At 39.6% G+C, this 23,536-nt stretch overlaps 6 protein-coding genes and 1 long non-coding RNA gene across 10 annotated transcripts; 4 read left to right on the top strand and 3 right to left on the bottom strand.

Annotated features, from left to right (window-relative positions):
* Window positions 1-4,250: 4,250 nt before the first annotated feature.
* LOC139823500 (testis-expressed protein 10 homolog) lies at window positions 4,251-6,724 on the top strand. The gene is made up of 5 exons (XM_071796055.1): window positions 4,251-4,673; window positions 4,779-5,949; window positions 6,022-6,265; window positions 6,351-6,505; window positions 6,605-6,724. Exons 1-5 carry the CDS (start codon window positions 4,470-4,472, stop codon window positions 6,706-6,708), a joined length of 1,878 nt encoding a protein of 625 aa, XP_071652156.1. The 5' UTR covers window positions 4,251-4,469; the 3' UTR covers window positions 6,709-6,724.
* A 2,081-nt stretch (window positions 6,725-8,805) lies between these two features.
* On the top strand, window positions 8,806-10,840 carry LOC139823556 (uncharacterized). The gene is made up of 3 exons (XM_071796099.1): window positions 8,806-9,117; window positions 9,939-10,112; window positions 10,296-10,840. Exons 1-3 carry the CDS (start codon window positions 8,991-8,993, stop codon window positions 10,442-10,444), a joined length of 450 nt encoding a protein of 149 aa, XP_071652200.1. The 5' UTR covers window positions 8,806-8,990; the 3' UTR covers window positions 10,445-10,840.
* A 48-nt stretch (window positions 10,841-10,888) lies between these two features.
* Pex11ab (peroxin 11) lies at window positions 10,889-12,836 on the bottom strand. 3 transcript variants are annotated; one of them, XM_071796074.1, is made up of 3 exons: window positions 12,421-12,836; window positions 11,677-11,792; window positions 10,889-11,595 (listed from the first exon to the last, which is right to left on the bottom strand). In XM_071796074.1, the coding sequence occupies exons 2-3, from the start codon at window positions 11,744-11,746 to the stop codon at window positions 11,105-11,107; spliced, it is 561 nt and encodes a 186-aa protein (XP_071652175.1). In that variant the 5' UTR covers window positions 11,747-11,792; window positions 12,421-12,836; the 3' UTR covers window positions 10,889-11,104. The 3 variants fall into 3 exon arrangements, with proteins under 3 accessions (XP_071652175.1, XP_071652171.1, XP_071652182.1); XM_071796070.1 differs by having other exon boundaries at window positions 12,431-12,834; XM_071796081.1 differs by lacking the exon at window positions 12,421-12,836 and adding an exon at window positions 12,276-12,391.
* LOC139823562 (uncharacterized) lies at window positions 12,751-14,997 on the top strand. The gene is made up of 2 exons (XR_011734817.1): window positions 12,751-12,860; window positions 13,016-14,997. It is a non-coding gene; the product is annotated as an uncharacterized lncRNA (long non-coding RNA).
* Arl6ip1 (ADP-ribosylation factor-like 6 interacting protein 1) lies at window positions 13,868-16,596 on the bottom strand. 2 transcript variants are annotated; one of them, XM_071796089.1, is made up of 6 exons: window positions 16,427-16,587; window positions 16,158-16,355; window positions 15,845-15,978; window positions 14,759-14,996; window positions 14,472-14,556; window positions 13,868-14,376 (listed from the first exon to the last, which is right to left on the bottom strand). In XM_071796089.1, exons 2-6 carry the CDS (start codon window positions 16,182-16,184, stop codon window positions 14,276-14,278), a joined length of 585 nt encoding a protein of 194 aa, XP_071652190.1. In that variant the 5' UTR covers window positions 16,185-16,355; window positions 16,427-16,587; the 3' UTR covers window positions 13,868-14,275. The 2 variants fall into 2 exon arrangements, with proteins under 2 accessions (XP_071652190.1, XP_071652195.1); XM_071796094.1 differs by lacking the exons at window positions 13,868-14,376; window positions 14,472-14,556 and adding an exon at window positions 14,577-14,678 and having other exon boundaries at window positions 16,158-16,596.
* A 42-nt stretch (window positions 16,597-16,638) lies between these two features.
* Window positions 16,639-18,840, top strand: LOC139823539 (ubiquitin-conjugating enzyme E2 S). The gene is made up of 5 exons (XM_071796083.1): window positions 16,639-16,984; window positions 17,217-17,358; window positions 17,669-17,859; window positions 18,105-18,233; window positions 18,323-18,840. The coding sequence occupies exons 1-5, from the start codon at window positions 16,961-16,963 to the stop codon at window positions 18,473-18,475; spliced, it is 639 nt and encodes a 212-aa protein (XP_071652184.1). The 5' UTR covers window positions 16,639-16,960; the 3' UTR covers window positions 18,476-18,840.
* Window positions 18,841-19,616: 776 nt separating this feature from the next.
* On the bottom strand, window positions 19,617-22,164 carry Ref1 (RNA and export factor binding protein 1). Its single transcript, XM_071796063.1, has 5 exons — window positions 21,782-22,164; window positions 21,038-21,175; window positions 20,434-20,581; window positions 20,156-20,296; window positions 19,617-20,030 (listed from the first exon to the last, which is right to left on the bottom strand). The coding sequence occupies exons 1-5, from the start codon at window positions 22,127-22,129 to the stop codon at window positions 19,918-19,920; spliced, it is 888 nt and encodes a 295-aa protein (XP_071652164.1). The 5' UTR covers window positions 22,130-22,164; the 3' UTR covers window positions 19,617-19,917.
* Between the last annotated feature and the right edge of the window lie 1,372 nt (window positions 22,165-23,536).

Below are 23,536 nucleotides of genomic sequence, written 5' to 3' on the forward strand. Positions count from 1 at the left end.
GGGTCTAAAACCACCCAGTGTATACTTTTACGGTCAATTTTACGTCAGTGACTGCAAATGTCGAGAAAACGCGTTTTGGAGACATGGGTCTAAAACGACCCATGTGTATACTTTTTACGGTCAATTTGTGACCGTGACGGTTTGGGTGTGATTTTCCCACGCAACGATTTTATGATGATTTTATTTTAAAATTTTAGCCGCTGTGCTTTTTTCAATTTGAAATTAAGTCCAACTCACAGGGGCCTGCAGGACAACCAATCGGCGCCGAGATCAAAGCGCGCGCAGCTTAAAATTGAAATTAAGTCCAACTCACAATGGCTGGAGGAACAACCAATCGGGGCCGAGATAAACGGCGCTGGTTAAAATTGAAATTAAGTCCAACTCACAATGACCTGCAGGAACAACAAGACGAGGCCGAGATAAGCGGCGCTGTTTAAAATTGAATTAAGTCCAAACTCACAATGGCCTTGAAATTAAGTCACCAGGCCGGCAGGAACAACCTCACAGGGGCCTGCAGGAACAACCAATCGGCGCTTACAAGGGCCGGCAGAACAACCAATCGGCGCTTTGCGAGATATAACGCGCGCAGCTTAAAATTGAAATTAAGTCCAACTCACAGGGGCCTGCAGGAACAACCAATCGGCGCCGAGATAAGCGCGCGCTCCTTAAAATTGAAATTAAGCCAGCTCACAAAGGCCGCAGGAACAACCAATCGGCGATGCTTAAAATTGAAATTAAGCCCAGCTCACAAGGGCCTGCAGGAACAACCAATCGGCGCTCCTTAAAATTGAAATTAAGCCCTGCTCACAAGGGCCTGCAGGAACAACCAATCGGGCGCTTTTTAAAATTGAAATTAAGTCCAGCTCACAAGGGCCTGCAGGAACAACCAATCGGCGCTGCTTAAAATTGAAATTAAGACCAGCTCACAAGAGCCGGTTTGGAACACCAATCGGCGCTGCCTAAAATTGAAATTAAGTCCAGCTCACAAGGGCCGCAGGAACAACCAACGGCGCTCCTTAAAATTGAAATTAGCTCAGCTCACAATGGCCTGCAGGAACAACCAATCGGCGCTCCTTAAAATTGAAATTAAGCCCAGCTCACAAGGGCCTGCAGGAACAACCAATCGGCGCTCCTTAAATTGAAATTAAGTCCAGCTCACAAGGCCTGCAGGAACAACCAATCAACGCTCCTTTAAATTGAAATTAAGTCCAGCTCACAAGGGCCTGCAGGAACAACCAATCGGCGCTCCTTAAAATTGAAATTAAGCTCAGCTCACAAGGGCCTGCAGGAACAACCAATCGGCGCTGCTTAAAATTGAAATTAAGTCCAGCTCACAAGGGCCGGTAGGAACAACCAATCGGCGCTGCTTAAAATTGAAATTAAGTCCAGCTCACAAGGGCCGGCAGAAACAACCAATCGGCGCTGCTTAAAATTGAAATTAAGCCCAGCTCACAAGGGCCTGCCGGAACAACCAATCGGCGCTGCTTAAAATTGCAATTAAGCCCAGCTCACAAGGGCCTGCTGGAACAACCAATCGGCGCTGCTTAAAATTGCAATTAAGCCCAGTTCACAAGGGCCTGCCGGAACAACCAATCGGCGCTGCTTAAAATTGAAATTAAGTCTAGCTCACAAGGGCCTGCAGGAACAACCAATCGGCGCTGCTTAAAATTGAAATTAAGTCCAGCTCACAAGGGCCGGTAGGAACAACCAATCGGCGCTGCTTAAAATTGAAATTAAGTCCAGCTCACAGAGGCCGGCAGAAACAACCAATCGGCGCTGCTTAAAATTGAAATTAAGCCCAGCTCACAAGGGCCTGCCGGAACAACCAATCGGCGCTGCTTAAAATTGAAATTAAGTCCAGCTCACAAGGGCCTGCAGGAACAACCAATCGGCGCTGCTTAAAATTGAAATTAAGTCCAGCTCACAAGGGCCTGCAGGAACAACCAATCGGCGCTGCTTAAAATTGAAATTAAGCCCAGCTCACAAGGGCCTGCCGGAACAACCAATCGGCGCTGCTTATGATTGAAATTAAGTCCAACTCACAAGGGCCTGCAGGAACAACCAATCGGGGCCGAGATAAACAGCGCTGGTTAAAATTGAAATTAAGTCCAACTCACAATGACTTGCAGGAACAACCAATCGGGGCCGAGATAAGCGGCGCTGGTTAAAATTGAAATTAAGTCCAACTCACAATGGCCTGGAGAAACAACCAATCGGGGCCGAGATAAGCGGCGCTGGTTAAAATTGAAATTAAGTCCAACTCACCAGGGCCTGCAGGAACAACCAATCGAGGCCGAGATAAGCGGCGCTGGTTAAAATTGAAATTAAGTCCAACTCACAAGGGCCTGCAGGAACAACCAATCGGCGCTGCTTATGATTGAAATTAAGTCCAGCTCACAAGGGCCTGCAGGAACAACCAATCGGGGCCGAGATAAACAGCGCTGGTTAAAATTGAAATTAAGTCCAACTCACAATGGCCTGGAGAAACAACCAATCGGGGCCGAGATAAGCGGCGCTGGTTAAAATTGAAATTAAGTCCAGCTCTCCAGGGCCTGCAGGAACAACCGATCGAGGCCGAGATAAGCAGCGCTGGTTAAAATTGAAATTAAGTCCAACTCACAAGGGCCTGCAGGAACAACCAATCGGCGCTGCTTATGATTGAAATTAAGTCCAGCTCACAAGGGCCTGCACTAACAACCAATCGGCGCTGCTTAACATTGAAATTAAGTCTAACTCACAAGGGCCTGCAGGAACAACCAATCGGCGCTTGTTAAAATTGAAATTAAGTCCAGCTCACAAGGGCCTGCAGGAACAACCAATCGGGGCCGAGATAAGCGGCGCTGGTTAAAATTGAAATTAAGTCCAACTCACAATGACCTGCAGGAACAACCAATCGGGGCCGAGATAAGCGGCGCTGGTTAAAATTGAAATTAAGTCCAACTCACAATGACCTGCAGGAACAACCAATCGGGGCCGAGATAAGCGGCGCTGGTTAAAATTGAAATTAAGTCCAGCTCACAAGAGCCTGCAGGAACAACCAATCGGCGCTGCTTATGATTGAAATTAAGTCCAGCTCACAAGGGCCTGCAGGAACAACCAATCGGCGCTGCTTATGATTGAAATTAAGTCCAGCTCACAAGGGCCTGCACTAACAACCAATCGGCGCTGCTTAACATTGAAATTAAGTCTAACTCACAAGGGCCTGCAGGAACAACCAATCGGCGCTTGTTAAAATTGAAATTAAGTCCAGCTCACAAGGGCCTGCAGGAACAACCAATCGGGGCCGAGATAAACGGCGCTGGTTAAAATTGAAATTAAGTCCAACTCACAATGACCTGCAGGAACAACCAATCGGCGCCGAGATAAGCGGCGCTGCTTAAAATTGAATTTAAGTCTAACTCACAATGGCCTGCAAAAACAACCAATCGGCGCCGAGATAAACGGCGCTGCTTAAAATTGAAATTAAGTCCAACTCACAAAGGCCTGCAGGAACAACCAATCGGCGCCGAGATAAGCGGCGCTCCTTAAAATTGAAATTAAGTCCAACTCACAAGGGCCTGCAGGAACAACCAATCGGCGCCGCGATACGCGACGCTTAAAGTTTAAATTAGATCTAACTCCCTAGGGGCCTGCAGGCAGAACAACCAATCGGCGCCGCGATACGCTTAAAATTTACTGCCACGATACGTAACTTAAAATTTAAATTATTAAACACGGTAAAATATGGTGAAATAAAATAAATAAATGGTCAAATATGGCGAAATAAAATCAAATACGGTAAATAACGTTGAAATAAAGTCAAATCTGCACATAAACACATACATACATACAGACATGCAATTTTAATGCAATTTTTCGACATTTTAGAACACTCTGAACATATTAACTTCCGCAAATTTGAAGATATCGATCTATTTCTAATTTTATTAGGTAATTCTTCAGTTTAGCTACCTCGGTTTACTTACTTTCTTTCGTTTTTTAACTTTTAGATCTAGGAAAATATGACAGGTAAGTTAAACCAAGATCAAAATTAACCTGCGTTGATAGAAATGGACATAAATGGCCGCGTTCAGCAGACACAACTGTTGAGTGTCGTCTTATCAACACTCTGCGTTGATTGCTTGGTTCTAAAAGTAAGAGCCAATCACGTTCGACTGCTACTGATCGTTTTGGTCTGCTGAACGCGACCAATGGTGTCCAATCTCAATCCTTGAGGATCTCTAGGTTGGCTCGGTTGGCCGCTCTCATGTTTCTCTCTGTCTATAACTATATCTATTGTTGTATGCTACTTTTCGAGTGCGAGTCAAATAACCTCACGTTGTGTTATTATAATTTTGTTACACAAAATCTAAATATACGTGTGCCATATAGCTTTTTAGAGTTGGAAGCATCCACTCCGAAAGGAAATTTAACAACCTATATGCGATATTATTTTGTCCGTAATACGATACATATCATATATCAGAAATATGAGTAAAGGTCATAAACGTTCGAAACGCCTGAAATCAGAAAAGTCGAAAATAAAATTGAAAACTAAGAGATCCGTCACGTCGTTACCGAAAGGCTTGAATATTACGGATACGTCGTTTAAAGTAAAGAAGATACTGATACGTGAACAATTGAAGCAACGGAGTGAAACGGAAATTCTCAGTTCTCGCAAATTGAATATCGATGTACGTAAATCAATTTACATTTCATTTCTACGAGTTACGTGAATGATAATTTGCGAATGGTAATCTAGTGGATATATATATATATAATATCCTTTTTTTTTTCAGGATTTATTAACGCGTTTTCGGCATCACAATTCGACTGTGAGAGAAGATGCGTTGAGACAATTGAAAGACATCTTGTCGCGAAATTCTCCAAAAACTCTACATTCGCACGTGAATTCTTTGTTACGTGGTATTGCGGCTTTATCTCTTGATAAAGAGAGAAATGTACGAACAAGTTCCTTTCATGCGCTTGATTTTATTCTTGGCCGTATTTCGACGCGACACGTGACACCCTTGCGTGAAATTGTAATATCGTATTTAAGCTGTGCCATGACGCATATTGATCCACGTGTGAAGGAAGATTCTCTACTTTTCTTGGATGTTCTCGTAAAGAATTGCGATAGTGTCGTGGCGAGAGACAGCCATAAAATATTACCCAATTTTTTGGGTATGATATGTAGCGTACACAACCAAGTTAGACCTGGGGCACGATTAACGACGACGCTAAATTCCAAGAGCACGGATGTAAAATGGAGAATTAAAGTTTTGGAACGTTTAGCTAATATGTTTGTCTCTATAGTAAGCTATAGAAAGCTTTGTATTGATGCGCGGTCGAACGTGCTTCCGATCGCGAGAGCGACGAGATATACCAGATATATTCCCGTTTATAGCGATAACGTGACTCGAGTTTGTGAACGTAATCTTGACAAAGATGTGTGCTCGATAGGTAGTAGTAGCGTGAAAGAAACTCTACCTGTAGAAGACGTCATGAAATATGTAGATTTATTGATGCCACTGATGTCTGATATTTGGCTTGAAGTATGCCCGGATGAAAAAGTGTCGAGTTACACAGAACGTACGATTTCGAGTGAGGCAGCTGCATTATTGACGAGTATCGTCGTGATTGTACAATCGATTGTGGAATACATTGATACGTTGGATTGCAACGATTATGACGTCGCGCGTACGAGACATTGGTTTAAAGATACATTTCACGATGCATATATAAAGAATTTTCTGTCGAGATTTCCATATGGTAAAGTAAAGCCATTTGTTCATGAATCCAGAAAACATCAAGAGAATTTCTCTCAAGCGGATTGTATGGATGGATGTTTGGAACAGAACTTGGGACTTTGTCAAATTCACGCATGGTTTACATCTCTGTTTAACAAGAAGGAACAATTTCCCAAGTCTACCAAAACCTATTGCGTATCAATTGTGAAATATTTAAATGGTAACGTAATATTGCCTCACGTATCTCGTGCCTTTTTTTCACAAAACACAATGACCTCTTTCTCTTTCACAGGTACTATTGAAACGTGGTGCGACTCGTCCGCATCGTCCGCATCGTTCTCGCGACTGATTAAACTTTTAAGAACTTTATTTTTGCGAGCTGGTCCAGTTTGGTATACCAACTGTATTAGTTTAAGTCATACTTTACGATTGATTATTGAAGCATCTACTCGTTTACCGAAGAAAGACGTGCAATCACACTTGTATCTGATTATCGGTGACGTTATGTTGGAAAGCACGTTAATCGAGTTACATAGGTAATCGTTTTAAATAGAATAATATGGTAGATACGTTAGTTTCTGTAGAGCATATGACGTTTTTTATACTTGTTTCATTTGACAGAGAGAAGGCGTTTGAAAACTTTATTACGATCTTACCGAATTTACTCCTGAGATCAAGCATAGATGACGTCGTAATTCGAATGATCGGTCAAATAGTTTTACGTTTTAAGGAATATATCCGGAAAGAATTGATAGCTAAACGCAAGGCTATTATCGGTGAGAAGTTATATGAACGTAATTAAGGATGAATTAAGGGCGTTATATTATATGTGCTGTAACTTTCATTGTGTATTAATAACGCTTTATTCTTTTCAGAAAATGCTAAGAAGATCGACATTGTAGGTTCACAGGATGATAAACGATCGAGACTCATGATTTGTAATCTATTTTATTTTGTAGATTCACAAATTTATTATTAAATAACGAATTTATCAATTTGTCGCATGTTGAATGTTGTACGATCGGTTTGTCTATGTTGAGCGCGAGTCTTGATAAATTTTTATTAACATATCGTACGACGCCCGACGTAATTAGACTTTAATATATCGTGCTGCGATAACGAGACAAGCGCGAATAAAAAGAAAAAAAAGTTTCGAATGTTAACTCAGCCCGATGTTAACTTGGCCATTCTATCGCGTGAATCAAATTTTTCTCAGAGACAGATACGTAGAAGTCCTTGACTATAAGGCCGAGTTTCCACTGAGCGCGCCACGCGTCGCGTCATCAGGAGTTAGGCTGAGTTTCCACTGAGCGCGTCACGCGTCGCGTCGTCACAAGTTAACCAATCAAAACATCCCATTTCATTACATTCTTGTGACGGGATCGAACGGGGATGTTTTGATTGGTTCAACTCGGACGACGCGACGCGTGACGCGCTCAGTGGAAACTCAGCCTTAACCAATCAAAGCATTCCATTTTATTACATTATTTGTAACGAGATCAAAATGGAATGTTTTGATTGGTTCAACTCGGACGACGCGACGCGTGACGCGCTCAGTGGAAACTCAGCCTTAACCAATCAAAGCATTCCATTTTATTACATTATTTGTAACGAGATCAAAATGGAATGTTTTGATTGGTTAACTCGGACGACGCGACGCGTGACGCGCTCAGTGAAAACTCAGCCCTCAGCCTGAGTTTAATCGGAGAGACTGGCTGCGTTCTGCCGATACTCCGCTAGCCTAGCAATCGTGAGCAGTCGCTCGTTTCCTCTCCTTTTAATCCATTGGGTCAAAGGAGAGGAAACGAGCGACTGCTCACGATTGCTAGGCTAGCGGAGTATCGGCAGAACGCAGCCACTGTACATACTACGTGATATCGGCCCTAAAGGCCATTGCACGTAATAAAGCCCAAATCAGACTAGCGGCTCGCGGCCGCGACTGCGATTGCGATTTCGTCCCTTGACCAATGAGAAAGAAGCTGCTGGCAATTCGGACATTTCTCATTGGTCAAGAGACGAAATCGCCGTCGCGGCCGCGAGCCGCTAGTAGGATATAGGCATAATGCTGGGTCTACAATGCGAGTCGCAAAGTCGTGAGTCGCAAGAATTGACCAATCACCAGTCGATTATTCTCCTCAAATTCGCGTTGTGATTGGTTCATTTCCTACGACTCATGATTCACGACTCGCATTGTAGACCCCGCATTACTGCAAATGGAAGTTCTTCAGAGGGGGTCACGTATGTATATGTATCCTGAAACGGAGGTGAAAATTACAAAAGTGAACAGATTTTACTAGATTTTGACAAATAAAATCGTAGATACGCTACCTCACTTGTAATTTTCACCTCATTTCAAGATATACACAATCGACCCCCAGAGTTTATCTTTTACCTTCCAACTTCCAATGTAAAGTAATGCTGGGTCTACAATGCGAGTCGCAAAGTCGTGAGTCGCAAAAATTGACTAATCACAGTCAAATTTGAGGAGAATAATCGACTGTGATTGGTCAATTCTTGCGACTCACGACTTTATGACTCGCATTGTAGACCCAGCATAAAAAAGATCTCTGAACTAGTGCAGCCCAGTGCAGCCAGTTCATCAATAGAAAACAGACCAATTATTCGCATTGGTCGCGTTCAGCAGACCAAGCGGCTCGGTAACAATCGAACGTGATTGGTTCTTACTTTTAGAACCAACCAATCAACGCATAGTGTTGATAAGACAAACTCAACACGTGTGCAACAGTTGTGTCTGCTGAACGCGCCCATTGGCCCAGTTTACACCGATCACTTGATACGCGTATTAAATAGTAAATAACTAGTAAATAAGTCTGATTATTGGCTGATCAGTTCAAATATACTATTTGATACGCGTATCAAGAGATCGGTGTAAACTAGGCCATTGATGATTGTTGATGATCAAACGCTGATGATAACGATAAAAATGCAGTTTTAAATAAAAAATCAAGTATTACGTCGTAAATACATATCACAAATGTATACATATCTACATCGTAAATACGTATCTATGAAACATCAGTACAACAATAATAATAAAAAAAGTGATTATAATATTACATTGTGCGATAATGGTTTAATTAAATTTTAAAAGTTACGCAAATTTCTGTAAGACCGGACAGTCTTTAAACAGTATGGTGTCTATGAATGTAATGTAAGAGCCTACAATATTATAGCGTAGGTATTGACTTGATTGTGATATCGTTGCCAATCGTTGCAAAATAACCTTGCATCCGAAAAGAAATGTTACGCGACGTCCTGGTGCATCTACTCATTAGTGCCGTGGGTATACTGATTGGTGTATCCGCATTTTTTGTCTTATTCATTATTTGTGGGAATCACGACGTCGGATTTTGGTCTATATTAGCAGGTTAGCGATACTGCACACGTAACGTTAATAATGCATAATGATTAAGGTTAAGGTTGTAACAAAACAGCCGTATATCTCATATATTGTTTGTGTTTACGTTTCCTTAATAAATTATAGATTTCTCTTGCTGTCTATCTGCATTTTGTGTGATACACTTGATCCAATCTGTTTAATCTGTTGTAAAACGTCTCAAGGTTTCTCTTGGTGATTAATCAAGAATATTGAATAACGTTAATAAAATGTAGGATGCATGCAAATCAAAAGTACCTATTTCCTTTTAGTTGTAAATGTTGAGCTAAATTTGAGATATTATTGTTGATAATGATAATAATAAAATTAATATCAACAGTATTATTATTCTTCTTATATCACTGCTACAATTATATGTATATGTATATGTAAGCCGATCAATATATGAGTAAATTGTACTTTAAAAGGTCCTCAGCTGTTATCTTATTGCAACCATATTGAATTGGTGATCGACGCTAGAAAAAGAGATGACATTTTTTCTTGTATTATATATATTAAAATAAATTAATTGTTTGCAAGTTGAAATTCATATTAAATAGAACAGAATTTTTATAACGTGTTCTAGATTCTTCATGATTCGTGTGTGTCGATGTACGACTTGAAAACTTGATAATATATGTGAAATCCAAATTGCTGAAAATATAGGATACATAGTTTTAGATTGAAGCATATTTGTATAACGTAAAAAGTAACAAGTTGTATAATTTTTCGTTCATAATATCACACGGTTCCATAATATGGTGAAGCGAGCCGGGTACGTTAAAATTTAATCGTTATCGAAATGTATATAGGTGCTTTAGCTGGAGTCTGTTTTCACTTGCATTGGGTAAAAGGCAAGGAAACTTTGGAAAGATGGCATACCAGGGTCACATTGCGAAATTTGAACGTTGTGGGTTTTGTAAGTGCCGTAACTGGCGTTACTGCACTCATCTGGTACCTGTTTCTTACGTTTTACTACAACATTCGTAAGCATATTGTTTTATTTTTTAGATATACTTGTTATGTAAATTTATTTTTTCAAGGACACACGTAAACGTTACGTTTTATTTTTACTTTTTCCACGTAAACCCCTTGCCTTAATCTGATAAGATTAGCAAAGTCACACAATACTCTCTCTAACGCATAAAAATTTATCTATTATTGTGTAGCCATTCGACCAATTTCTGAAAGCACTGTCATATCAGCAGTGTGGTCTCTGATCTGTGGAAAATGGGGTATTACATTGATGTATTACTCTTACAAATATGAATTATTGATCCAAGAGGGAGCAGCACCTATACTCACCGATAGTGCTTGAAACACATGGCATCATCATTGTTTATACTTTTATACAAAATGATGTAGTTTTTTACAAAATAACGCGTGTACAAGTCCAAACCTATTCAAATTTTTACTCGCAAACAATACATTTTCTTTTTCTCCACCATTACCTTTTTAAATAGTGACGAGAAAGTGCAAGTAGATGTAATATCGAGATTTTATCCGTGAATCATATACGTTTGTGTGTTTCTATATCCATCTTACGTGTATTGTTGAGATTTACAGCGGCGTCCATTGTCACACCCTGATATGGCATTGGAAAAGATACACAGATATCCGCTTCCGCTCGATAAATTTGAACAGGTTTGATATAAATTTGTATAGTGACTATTAAATATATCTTAAAAAAAAAAAAAAAAAAAGGAAAAAAGAATATATATAAATCCCATATATTTTCTCCATTTAATCACAACTACGTATAAACGTGTTCAACATTTTAATATAAGAATATTGCTTCTGTTCCTATGTACACTTGTGCGCAACTGTCTCTCTCTCTCTCTCTCTCTCTACCTCTTTCTCTTTCTCTCTAACCATATATGTGTACATCATGTACGAATGACATAAAGAATATATACATTATACGCGTATACCATCGTATAGGAGTACGACGAGTGAGTATACGAGTTTATGAATCGTCTTAGGATGGGGACAACTTATAAAGTGGATCGATAATTGTGTACAAACCAATCAAGGAAGAAATTATCCCAAGAAAACCTATTGTACCTGGAGTACATTTTGTGACACCTAATGCTGTCAATGGAATAAATAAATCACATCCGTTTTTAACGGTATCCATCATCACTTTTTTGTGATTTTTTAAACAGGATAATATATGATGTTGTTTAAATGCCGTCTTCTCGTGTCCCAAAATCTTGACAATCTCGTAAATATCTCTCGTCAAACTCATAACGATGGTTAGTAGCCAATATTTATTAGCAACTTTATTCCATTTTTCTAGATCGACACGTAAAATTCCTACTCTGCCAATCCAGATGAAATGATCTGCCATCAAGTACAAAGCATTTGTTATCTTTGCCACGATTAATGTTATTCGAACCGTAGGATCGGGATACTTGATCATTTTTAGGGCAGAATAGAAGCTGTCTAAGCATCTTCCAAAGCGCAGTACTAGAAAGAAGTAAAAAACTATATATGACGTTACGTTGTCGGCTATAAGAAATGTTCTTTACAAACCGTCAAGTTACGTACGTTTTCGAAATGAGCTAAAAGTGAATTCCAAACTCCTTAAAATTTCTGCGGAGTATCTTGTGCTATGCATATTTTGAGCGTAGTACCAATATGCTCGACTTCCATATTGTAGTAACCTGCAACAGACATATATATATATATATACCTTTGATATTATTTCTGATAATATTGTTGAAAGCATATGTAGATAGTATTTCGTAATCCACAATTTTTTAATACTATAATGACAGTTCGTCTCCGATTCTTAAAAATTTGAAGCTCTTGTACGTCTTAATAAAACGATTGAAAAGCTCCTCTGTTTAAGTCTCCGATTTCAAGTGATGGACAGCTGAGAGCAAAGGTTCATCACCGACTCTTTAAAAAGATATCTAAACACAACGTTACGTTTCCTTCGCTTAATGCTACTTTTTTTAAAATAAATTTCAGAAAAATTAAAAGACACTTAACCACAAAAATATGCGACATTAAAAGCTATAATATGAATGATGATTTCATTTCACGTCATCAGAGAATCTGTTGATGAAAATTTAGTCCACGCGAGTTGTGGAATTTTGCGTGGTAAACAAAGATTGTTTGACGTTTTAGAAACGAGAACGTACAAAATCCATTCAAGAGCACAACGGCGTACACACGGAACATAACCTATAATACTTGAGCTGGCATACAAGTGAATGAAAAGAAACGAAGAGTCATATCGTCGAATGCATAAAAAGAGAGTAACGTTCAATGAAAATAATCATATACCTATATATACCTGATTATTTTGTCTCTCCCTGCCGTTTGCTCGTTCAACTTTACAACGATATCCATGATCTCTTTCGAAAGAATCTTGCAACCTTGCGTTATCTTAATTTTACTTCAACTCACACGTGTGTAATTAACAAAAATAAAGCGACAAATTTAATTTTAATAGATGCTGCAAAATCTTTCATACTTTAAGTTAAAGTAGTAATTTAAGCGGAGTCTTACGAAGTAAACTCCAGAACAATCATCGTCTCATTTCTCTACGTTTTTCGCATTTACCATAACTGTATTATATCTTTCACGAAGATTGCTTGTCATTATCGCGAACTAGTAACACTGTAACATGTAACAGTACAGTGTACAGTTGCCATCGGACTCTGCACTTTGGAAGGCCGTGTATATGGAAAGGAACGAACACAGTGATGTAACTATACTGAGAGGTTAGGAAACATTTTACATTCGATATTCGATGATGATTACTTTGCGTGGCCGGAGGACGATAAATATATTCATTAGCAAAACTAATATCCATATATTCATTTATCATATTTGAATTGATCACACTCGTGTGGTTGAACGTCTTCTACCAATTTAGAGCGAATTTATCAAGTCTTCCTTGAAGAACGAGACCTTTCCTGGAGTCAAGTGAACGCGGTAAACTCGCCGCCGGTAGCAGTAGCAGTAGTTTGTTGTACTCCAAGTCGAAACGGATGGTTTTACATCACGCGCGCGTCATCCCTCATCCCTCATCTTCTTTCACGCGCAATCTTTGTCAACTTTGATTCCTCAATCAACCTCTTGCGGAAAGGTCGCAGGACTTCAGGATCGAACTTGAGACTTGAGACTCGCCGGACGCCGACTACGAGCTAGGACCAAAAAAACTAGGACTTTAGACTCCGTAGGATCCGACCGCGTTTACGCGTGCTCGTATACGGTCAGATATAGCGTTCGCTATGGCCTCTCGTACCCTTGAGAAAAAGCCAATGTTTGTTACAATTTGCCAACTTTCACGTAATAGGACGCTGCACGCTTCGTAAATAAATTTTGAATAGAATTGAAATTATAATCAAGTCCATTTTAATCCACTAATGTAATTTTTATCGCTCATTTACTCCCTTCCCTTATTAGCGACGAATCTCTTTATTTTAGTTTCGATTACCAACTATAATATTTGAAAACTGTCTCGACATTTTTTTGTTAAGAAAATGTAGTTTCCACACAGCACGGCACTTGAAATGGCTCGTATATGTGTGTGTTTTGCATCAGCTAAAGTATCTGATTTTTTCGAGTCATTTAACGTCGCACGTACGATACGAAAAAGACTTTCACTTGTACAAAACGATATATTTCAACAGATGGGTATATTTCATCCTGCAGAGAAGAAACAATAACAATAAAAAGCTGTGCACACACGTCTACGTGTAAGTAAAACGGTCTATGACCAAGATTTAGTGAAAGACGAAACAATTTTTTATTAATTCCTGAAAATGACGAGATAATATGGCAGACTTATAAATTATAATTAATTATACTTAAAAGATATAAAATCACATTGACGAATACGATATTACCATAGCGATCGATTAAGTATACGTGTATCTTCTTTGTTAGTGGACTATACATTATATACTGATCTTTTGTATCGTTAGAAGCGCGGAGACTTTTGACTATATTCTTTTTGGAACGAACGTGACGCGCAAATATACACGATCGTTCCCGGTGAATATACATGTAAAATTGTACATTAATGGATCCTAGTATTAAGGAAAAATATTATATTGAGAGAGCATGGATTAAAAGTATGTAGAACGAAGAGATTCGGTGGGTACGCGAGACAACATACGAAACGCGACGATTATGATAAATGACGACGAATTGAGTGATCGTAGACGTATTTCACGGCCCAGCGCGCTCGTCCTTTGTGTTTGAACCCTGGCGTGAGAAGAACCGCAATCACTAAAAGATAAACGGCACGATATAAGATACAGAAGCAGATACAGAAGATTTCGAGCATTTTGATAACGCGATAAATATATATAAATTTGTATTACCTATGATGTAAAGCAGAAGCAAATTGTTGACCGTGTTACCGATCCATGCGAAGAAAATGAGAAAGAGGATCGTTGCGCTATAATACTGCGGATAAGAATAAGAAAAATGTTACGCGTAATTCACTTACTTTTAAAATATGGAAATGAAATCTGTATATTTTCAAATAGCCAAAAATATCCAGCAGTCAGTAAATTGAAATGATCTCTCTTGAAAGAAAGAAAGACATGCAAAGACTCTTATTTCAACTATTGTACAAGTCACATAGTTTTGAGAGAACGTCACTTACAATATTGGGGCGATCGTGTCGAATTTTCGAGATAGATGTCCATGTACCTTGCATCTGCAACATAGTGGCAGAGACATTTTGACAAATCTCAATCAACTTCTTCTCCTTTTGTCCTGTCCAGCTTTGCGCGTTGCATAAGATCGAGGTCAAAATCGGCACGAGATAATCGACGAGAGCGAATATCAGTAGACATATGGAAATCATCGTCAGTAGAGCTGGTTCTAGAATCCATATAGTACTGTAATAAGAGAGACATTACTATTTTATACATGTGTATTTATTTTCCAACACAAGTTTATATTCCTTATGATATCTCAAAGCCATCAATTCAATATGCCTTTGTAATCCAGCTTTTTTTGGGAGGACCTGAACTACGTTCAGGAGTAATACTTGTTAAACAAATATTATATTGTATATAAAGGGTGATGGCGATTTACATACGTTGTCGATATAAAACATTACGCAAGATTTTAATAATTTATGCAAGGGCCATATATATTAATAATCTTAAACCTTAATAAAGCTTATTTAGGGCGTTCGTCAAGTCTTATTAACACGTTCCGTGCCGTGTGAGACTCACCCTGGACTTGCGCCGTTCAGGCCATTTGACGTTTTGGCATTTTTGATTATTATCAAGTAGTTTTACATCGTACATGTTAATATTAAATAAATTTTTCATAAAAACATTTCCTTTGTTTTGCACTGCATTTCTCGCACATACATTATATACTTTTTCTCATAATAATAATTCTTTTACTTTTGTAATCATTATGGAATACAATTTATATTATAATAATGCACTGTAACAAACACGTCGCATGGGTCACCGGTGTCCGGCATAGAACGTGTTAAAGCCTACACGTACCTTAAAAACAATTAACAATTAACCACAGGACATAATTTTGCCTCACATTTGCTCCTCTATTTTTTAATTTAATTCTTTCTATGTATATATACGCTAGAAACCTATGGATATTCTGGAATGTTTATCTAGGAGAAATCACGTCCAACGTGAAGAAAAAGAAAAACAAATTACTTTTAACGCCTTAATGTGCCATTTTTATATAAGATCGAGACTTGATTTACCAAAATATCAGCGTTACAAGTCCGACAATCAGCCCGGGATGCCAGCTGCGTTCCCACAAGAGAATGGAATTCAAAGGGAGAATTATCTCCCGCCAGCATTCCATCTTCCGCTTCAACTGCTTCATGTGTTTTTCCTAGGATAACATCGTATCGTCAGTCAACGAAATCGAGTCGTCTCGCTGACTCGCTCTGTCATTGATTTTTTGCTATGCTACACACAGAAGCGTGTGTCATTTAAGACAGAGAGGAGTTTCCTATCTGTCAGTTGGTTCCGATCAGTCGCGACGAGTCGAATGTCGAATCGCACACTCACCTTTTCGACCGTCCCGTCGTCCGTCATCGCGTGAAGATTCGTGATGATTCGTGTGACGAGAGCGGCGTTTTAACTCGCTTTATAGCTGCGGGGATAGCTGGAGGGGACGATGTGCTGCGACACACTGCACACGTAGGACTGTAGGAGTCAATGGCAATAGAGGAGAGTCCTCGTTCCACACTGGCGGACTGGCGGCTTCTATTCCGTATTTCGTATTTACTCACTACGTACCATCATCTCGAGTCGATCTACTCTATAAATCTACATACAATCTCGTGTCGAGGAGTAGCTCCGGTAGCTAGAACTGGCTAGAACTAATCGGTTTGCTCGAAATCAACAACGCTGGCGAGCCGTGCGCGCGCTTCCAAATTAAAAAAAAACACGCACAACGCACAACTCGAGGAGTGAAGAGTGAGGACAGGTCGTGTAGCTGTAGAGAGAGTAGTGACTAGTGCGCACTGCGCGTCGCCGCGTCGCGTCGCGTCGCGTCGGTACTGAGTGGGGGCTGGCCGCGGTGGCGCGCGCCGCGCGGTGAACAGTGGAACCCGAGTGATGGTAGTGGTGGCGACGACAGCGACGGCGGCGCAGAGAGGGAAGAAAGGATCGACTTCTGGCTTCGAGAGTACGGTCGAACCTGGCACGCGATTGGCTGTCAGTTCAAAATGTTGGTTATTGCGGGCGATGCCGTGCTGATGTTGTGACGTTAAGCGTTTTCCTACGTTGTGCGCGCCGGAAAGTTGGGAAAATCACGTAGCTGTGCGCGAGAGACCTGGCCGAGATCACGCTCCGAGTTTCCGGCGATTATGGCTGCCGCCGCCGTGAGCTCCGTGAGTATCCGCTATCAAGTCCGTTATCGTTGAACGAAAATGTAGCGTTCGTTCGTCGCGATCGCGGCGTCCCGCGTCCCGCCGCTGCCGCCAAAGTCACCGCCGCCGCCGCCGCCGCCGCTGCCGTAATAACAACGCGCCTTCTTGTTTACGTCTCGCGCGTGTTTTAACGCGTGCTTCCATCTCCGTTGAAATCTCGATCGTACGTAAAATCGGTCATACATTTTTGCAGAATGTGGAAAATCTGTCGCCGCAAATCATCCGCCGGGTGGCCAAGGAGATGGCAGAGTTGGTCACGCAAGCCCCCGAAGGTATTCGTGTCATTTTGAACGAGGCCGACGTCACCGACATACAAGCCGTCATCGAGGGCCCAGGTAAGATCGCTTGTCCCTTATTTGGCCGCTCCTTGTCGCTCCTTTGACGGTGAGACCGATATTTCCGAGTAAAGTATCCTTTTATCGACCATACATCTAACGTTAGCTAACCTAACCCTGCCTCTACCGTCCTAACCCCACGGCTACTCCGACTCCGACTCCGACTCGCATGTCATGACTCGTATTGTTCATCTATGTCGAGATCATACGGCTCTCTGCATACTTGCAACGTTCGGTCTTTTGCTTTGATTGTTCAAATAATGCAACACACATGAGTACGCTAAATGTTTTTGGTTTTTTTTTCCAACAGCGGGGACTCCGTATGCCGGCGGGTTCTTTAGAGTGAAATTAGTTCTTGGAAAAGACTTTCCGCAAGGGCCGCCAAAGGCTTACTTCCTTACAAAGATTTTCCACCCTAATGTAGCGAAAAATGGCGAAATATGTGTTAATACTTTAAAAAAGGATTGGAAGCCGGATCTCGGAATACAACATATATTATTGGTAAGTGATCGCCGAAACGCGATATGTATATATGTATATACATCGATATATGTAGAAGAAAGTCCCCTCGTAGGACAGGATCTTAATATGAGATATGTTAAGCTAAAAGGCCTTATATAGGCCCCATCTGTCGATTCCACCATGAAGAAACCCCGCCATCTCACATTAGGATCCCTATCTCATAATAGGGGACTTTTCTCTCTCTCTCTCTCACATCTTACGTTTTTCTTTTTATATTTTTTTAGACTATAAAATGTCTACTGATAGTGCCAAATCCAGAATCTGCTTTGAACGAGGAAGCTGGCAAATTACTTTTAGAGAGTCACGACGAATATTCAGAACGAGCGAAAATGATGACAGAGATACACGCACAGGTCTTATCTCGCAAAGACTTTTGAAGATAACATTTTTTCTCAGTTTCACTGTTGCACAATTTTTACGAGCGACTATTTTATCTCTGCAGGGAGGTGGAAAAGGTAGCAAGGCAGGTCTGGAAAGTTGCGCCTCTTCAGAAACTGGTGGACCTCTTCCAAAAAAGCACGCAAGTGACAAGAAGTTAACGGCGGAAAAGAAAAAAATGTTAAAAGATAAGAAGAGGACACTGAAGAGATTATAAGGAAAATCAATATTATTTATCTGTCTTTTGTAATTTAAAATAAACTAGTATGATAATGTTGCCTCGTATTGTATACAATTATTATTGCATAGTAAAATTTTATTATCTAAACTCGACTGATCTTATTATTAAGTATATAAAGAATTTAATATGTCTAGTTACGCAAAAATAAGAAAAAAAATAATAGAAACAAAAAATTTATCCGCCTTGCGTGGAAGATTAGTACACGTCTAGTAGATAGATCTGTACCGTCATGGGCCGACGTAGAAATCTGCTCTATACTATCTGTTGGCAAATATTTTTACATATGTACAGAATGATACGATGTGATTACTTGAGTGAAATAAAGAAAAAATGGTCTTCTATGTGCTAGAGTATCTTTTGCGTCGATCTTGACGAGTGTTGCAGTTCATCCGATGGCAAACGCTTTGACTACCTTGTATGTACATTTTTATGTATTTCTTATCAAGCATAATCAAGTATTCGAAGAAACGACTCGAAAGAATTTTTATACAAAAAGAAAAAAGAAGTGGATACGGGATCAAGTAGTGGATGTGAAAGGGTAACTAAACGTCACTCAAATATTGAGAATTTCCTCTTCGATGGACAATACAAGCTTTCTTTTAAGAATAACTTTTTATTGAGAGAATCTGTCGTTAGTTTTTCTTCAGTCTTGCGCCGTTTGATTGCTATTCGTACGCTGCATAATTAAAAATGTATACATGTTCTTACATATCCATCACTGCATTAAAGTATATCGTCAATATCCGACACTAGTTAACACAGTACGTCACAGCCTTAATCCACTATTAGCTATGCACTACGCATAGTGATATAATGCTTATATTTATGCTAAAGAAACAATCCACAGTGGACACACAAGTTACAAAAATGTTATATATCGTCATTTGTACTCTAAAATCCCGCAGTAAATTTTATCCTAAAGATGGGTGTGGCAAATAAATTTCTGATATTTAACATAGCATTTGGAATAATCAGATTGTGAGGGCTAGAAGCACATTCTGTACTTTGATGATAAACAACAACTTTTCGAGATGTATCTCATTGTATTTTTCATCTGGTGAACACACACGCACGGTAGTACATACAAATTCATACAGTCTTTACAATCATAGGTATGTTCTTTTTTTTTTTTTTTCACTTTTCTTGTTATATTATATTGTTATATTATTCATAAAAAAAATCTATAAACTTCTACGAATGATGAGTTCGCAAAGATTTTGTGAAATTTGCTGTGCCAATTTTCGAGAGAATCGTCAAAAATAAAAACTAAGTTAAATTTTTTTTATAACTTTTATCTTACTAAATCTTAATAGGATTGTATTTATAACTGTATACTTGATGAAAGAAAGAGCAACAATATGTGTATCGTGTTAGTCAGATTGAACCAAATCTGAATACAGCAGAATTTTGTGACGTTGTTACTTGACTTCTTTCACATAAGCTTCCAGTTCTGCATCTAATTCTTCGGCCGTAGGTGTCTTTGTCGCTTGTCGAATGCCTCCTCTACCTCCACGCCGACCACTCCCACGACCTTTTGATCCATACCATAAAATTACAACATCATTAGAGCTAACGAGAAATCAATTTTGCCATTGGTTGATTTGCATAAATAAATTATCAAGATAATATATATTGTCAAGTATATTATCAAGTTACCTCTAACAGATCCTGCACCACGATTTCCTCTAAAACGTGTCTGAGGTCTTTGTGTATAATTAACACCGCTAAGTCTCGGGCCACCACGGACAGAAGTGACCGGTAGTTCGGAAGTAGCTACTTGTATGTTCATTTCACGACCTGTCGATCAATACATTATATATTATATATTGGACCAATAGATGCGAAATATTTGCGTACGTAGATTGTACGTTATATGTCACACGTATCACACACAAATGGACAACGTGTGTACATTTTTTCAAAGTAACACGTACCATCTAACGGTACTCCATGATATTGCTTCATTGCTTTAATAGCATCCGCCCGTCTTTCAAATATGACATCAGCAGAGCCTAGAGATCGACCTGATCTATCATAATGTACCGCTGCTGATTTTAAAGGTCCAAATTCACTGAATAATTCCTGGAAAACATCATTATAGTTGGTTCTTTATATAGAAAAATGCTAATTAATATTAAATTTACATCAAAGTTAACGCGTTGATGTTAGGTTACGCGGTCGTCGATAAAATATTCATTTTTTTTTTTTTATTTTTTTTATGAAAATCCATATGTCGATATACCAGTAGATTACATACATATCATTGCATTTAGCGCCACATGACACTTGATAAATATATTAAATTTGTTTTATCTAGTATATTGAACAACTGCTTCAATCATCGACAGTATCGCGTCGAACCGATACCAAATATTTTTATTACATTAAAAGTATTATTATTTAAAAATATCAATATAGATTCTTATACATATATTAAAAATTAAAAGAAAATGGTTTCACAATATAATAATTTAACTTTAAATTACGTGGTGCTCAATATGTTGATCAAAAATTATCTCATGTACATTATTCTATTACCTGTATGTCTGAGTCTGATACACCAAAATCAAGATTTGACACCAAAAGTTTGGTTGTCCCTGCATTGCCTATTGCACCACGACCAACCTTTTTTACACCGTCAAACATGTCGTGTTTCCAAGCACTGTTTACATCACCCTGTACAATAAAATATAACGTGTTAATCCCTGTTGGAAAAGTATTATATTCTTTATCAAATAAAATAAAATCTTGTTCCTTCATTAATATTCCTCAACTAATGATACGATACAACTTTTCATTGTAGACTCTTTGGAGAAAACTGTTTTTTAACATGTTGTAAGTAGTCGACACACAAACTACACCTCATAGATATGAGCTTTATCTCACTTGACTGTATTGTTTGTATATTTTCTGTATTAAAATCAAGTCAAGTTACATAAACAAGCGAGAAGAAACTATACAAGTATATAAGTAAAGAAAAAAAGGAAGAGGAAGAAGGCAGAGAAAACTGTAGAAAACAAGCTTGAAGAGTAATTTTTATTGTAAGTAGGCATCTACACCATCTTTTCAAAGTTGTAAATGATCATATAGGTGAGTACTTGAAGTTACTCCGTTTCACATATGTGTAATACAAGCACATAGTTCTAAACGCGCGCGCGCGCGCACACACACACATGCGCGCGCGCGCGCGCATATGCACACGTAGAAAATGGAGCGAAGATTGGTCGTATAATACGAAAAGATTCAATAGTCAAAAGCTCGATGATAAGCTGGATATCTTACCCTCGTGTATGGTAGAGAGCTGCGTGCAATTCCACCGCGATTGCGTCCTCGCATGACGCCACCACCGGCTCTCTGTGCCCTACGTGCTCCTCGACGGGGTGAGCTGCCGGCGCCTCTGCCGCGTCTGCCGCCGCCACCACCACCGCCGCCGCCGCCACCGCGCGCCCTAGACCCTTTGGTCTGTTTGATAATATCATCCAGACTCATTTCAATCTTATCCACCATCTTCATTTGTACAGCTTGCGATAGGACGTGACTCGACACGCGAAAGAAACACCGATGTAAATCAACCTCTCTCACTGTCGCTTTTCGTGATGATGGCGGTAGAACGAAGATGAACATGAACATGAACCCGAAACAGCGCCGCGGGGCAAGCTGGGTATCCTGGGTACTGCTGGGGCTGGGTATTGCCCATAGACATAAGAATATATAGGTGCTATTCCGAACGCAGCCTTAAGGCCCGTGCACGTAACAAAGTTTTAGTTTTAGGCTACGGTCAATGTGACGCTACAAATGCTTCGAAGTATTCCTCTTCTCTTTTCTTTCAATGAAGAAAAAAGGAGAAGAAGAACGCTCCAAAGCATTTGTAGCGTCACATTGACCATAGCCTTAATCGTAAGGCCGTAAGAAAATAGACCAATCACACTCGATTATTCTTCAAGCGCGAGGAGAATAATCGACTGTGATTGGTCTATCTTCTTACAACCTTACGATTATGACTAAAACTTTGTTACGTGCAATGGCCTTTAAGGGCTGGTTTATAATAGCCGTAACCGTTGATTTAAGCCGTAATCTTTAAGAAATTGACCAATCACAGTCGATTATTCTTCTCACATTCGACTGTGAGGGTTGATTTATAATAGCCGTAACCGTTGATTTAAGCCGTAATCTGTAAGAAATTGACCAATCACAGTCGAATGTGAGAAGAATAATCGACTGTGATTGGTCAATTTCTTAAAGATTACGGCTTAAATCAACGGTTACGGCTATTATAAACCAGCCCTGATTGATCAATTTCTTAAAGATTACGGCTTAAATCAACGGTTACGGCTATTATAAATCAACCCTAAAGCCCCTTGCACAATGCCAGGCAACAGGCAATAGGAACAGGAAATAACCAAAAAATCGTTAATTACAACCTAAAAAATTCAAATGCTATGATTGGTTGGCAATAGGCAATAGGCACAGAATTTCCAACGTGACGGAAACTCTGTGTCTATTGCCTGTGTCACTGTTTATTCTGCATTTATACATGATTTCTGATTTCTATTCCCTGTTCCTATTGCCTGTTGCCTGGCATTGTGCAAGGGGCTTAAGGCTGCGTTCGGAATAGCACCGTAAACGGAGCACAATATAATCACCAGAGATCAGTGGGCTTTATTACGTATCTTTTCACGAGGTGAAAATGCGAAAAGTGAACAGATTTACTAGATTTCGACCAATAAAATCATAAGATACCCTAGTGAATTTCCTCACTTTTGTAACTTTCACCTCGTTTTAAGACCGTTATAAGCCCCCAGTGGATCGATCATTGGGTCTGTTCGCGTTGCTTGCACTTTTTGCACTCAGCATCTTCGCTTTCTCTCTCTCCAACGGCCGAATATATATTTATCTCATTTCAAGTGCAAAAATGTTTGGGGATTTCAAGCAACGCGAACAATGCTAGCCTATTGTATCTTTTTCCCCTAAGACGGAAACGTGAAAAGTGAAAAGTTTATCTCTTTCTATTCAATACCAATAGAAAGAGACGGTTAC

Source organism: Temnothorax longispinosus, chromosome 1 (genome assembly GCF_030848805.1).
Source record: "Temnothorax longispinosus isolate EJ_2023e chromosome 1, Tlon_JGU_v1, whole genome shotgun sequence".
NCBI classification, from domain to species: Eukaryota; Metazoa; Arthropoda; class Insecta; order Hymenoptera; family Formicidae; genus Temnothorax; species Temnothorax longispinosus.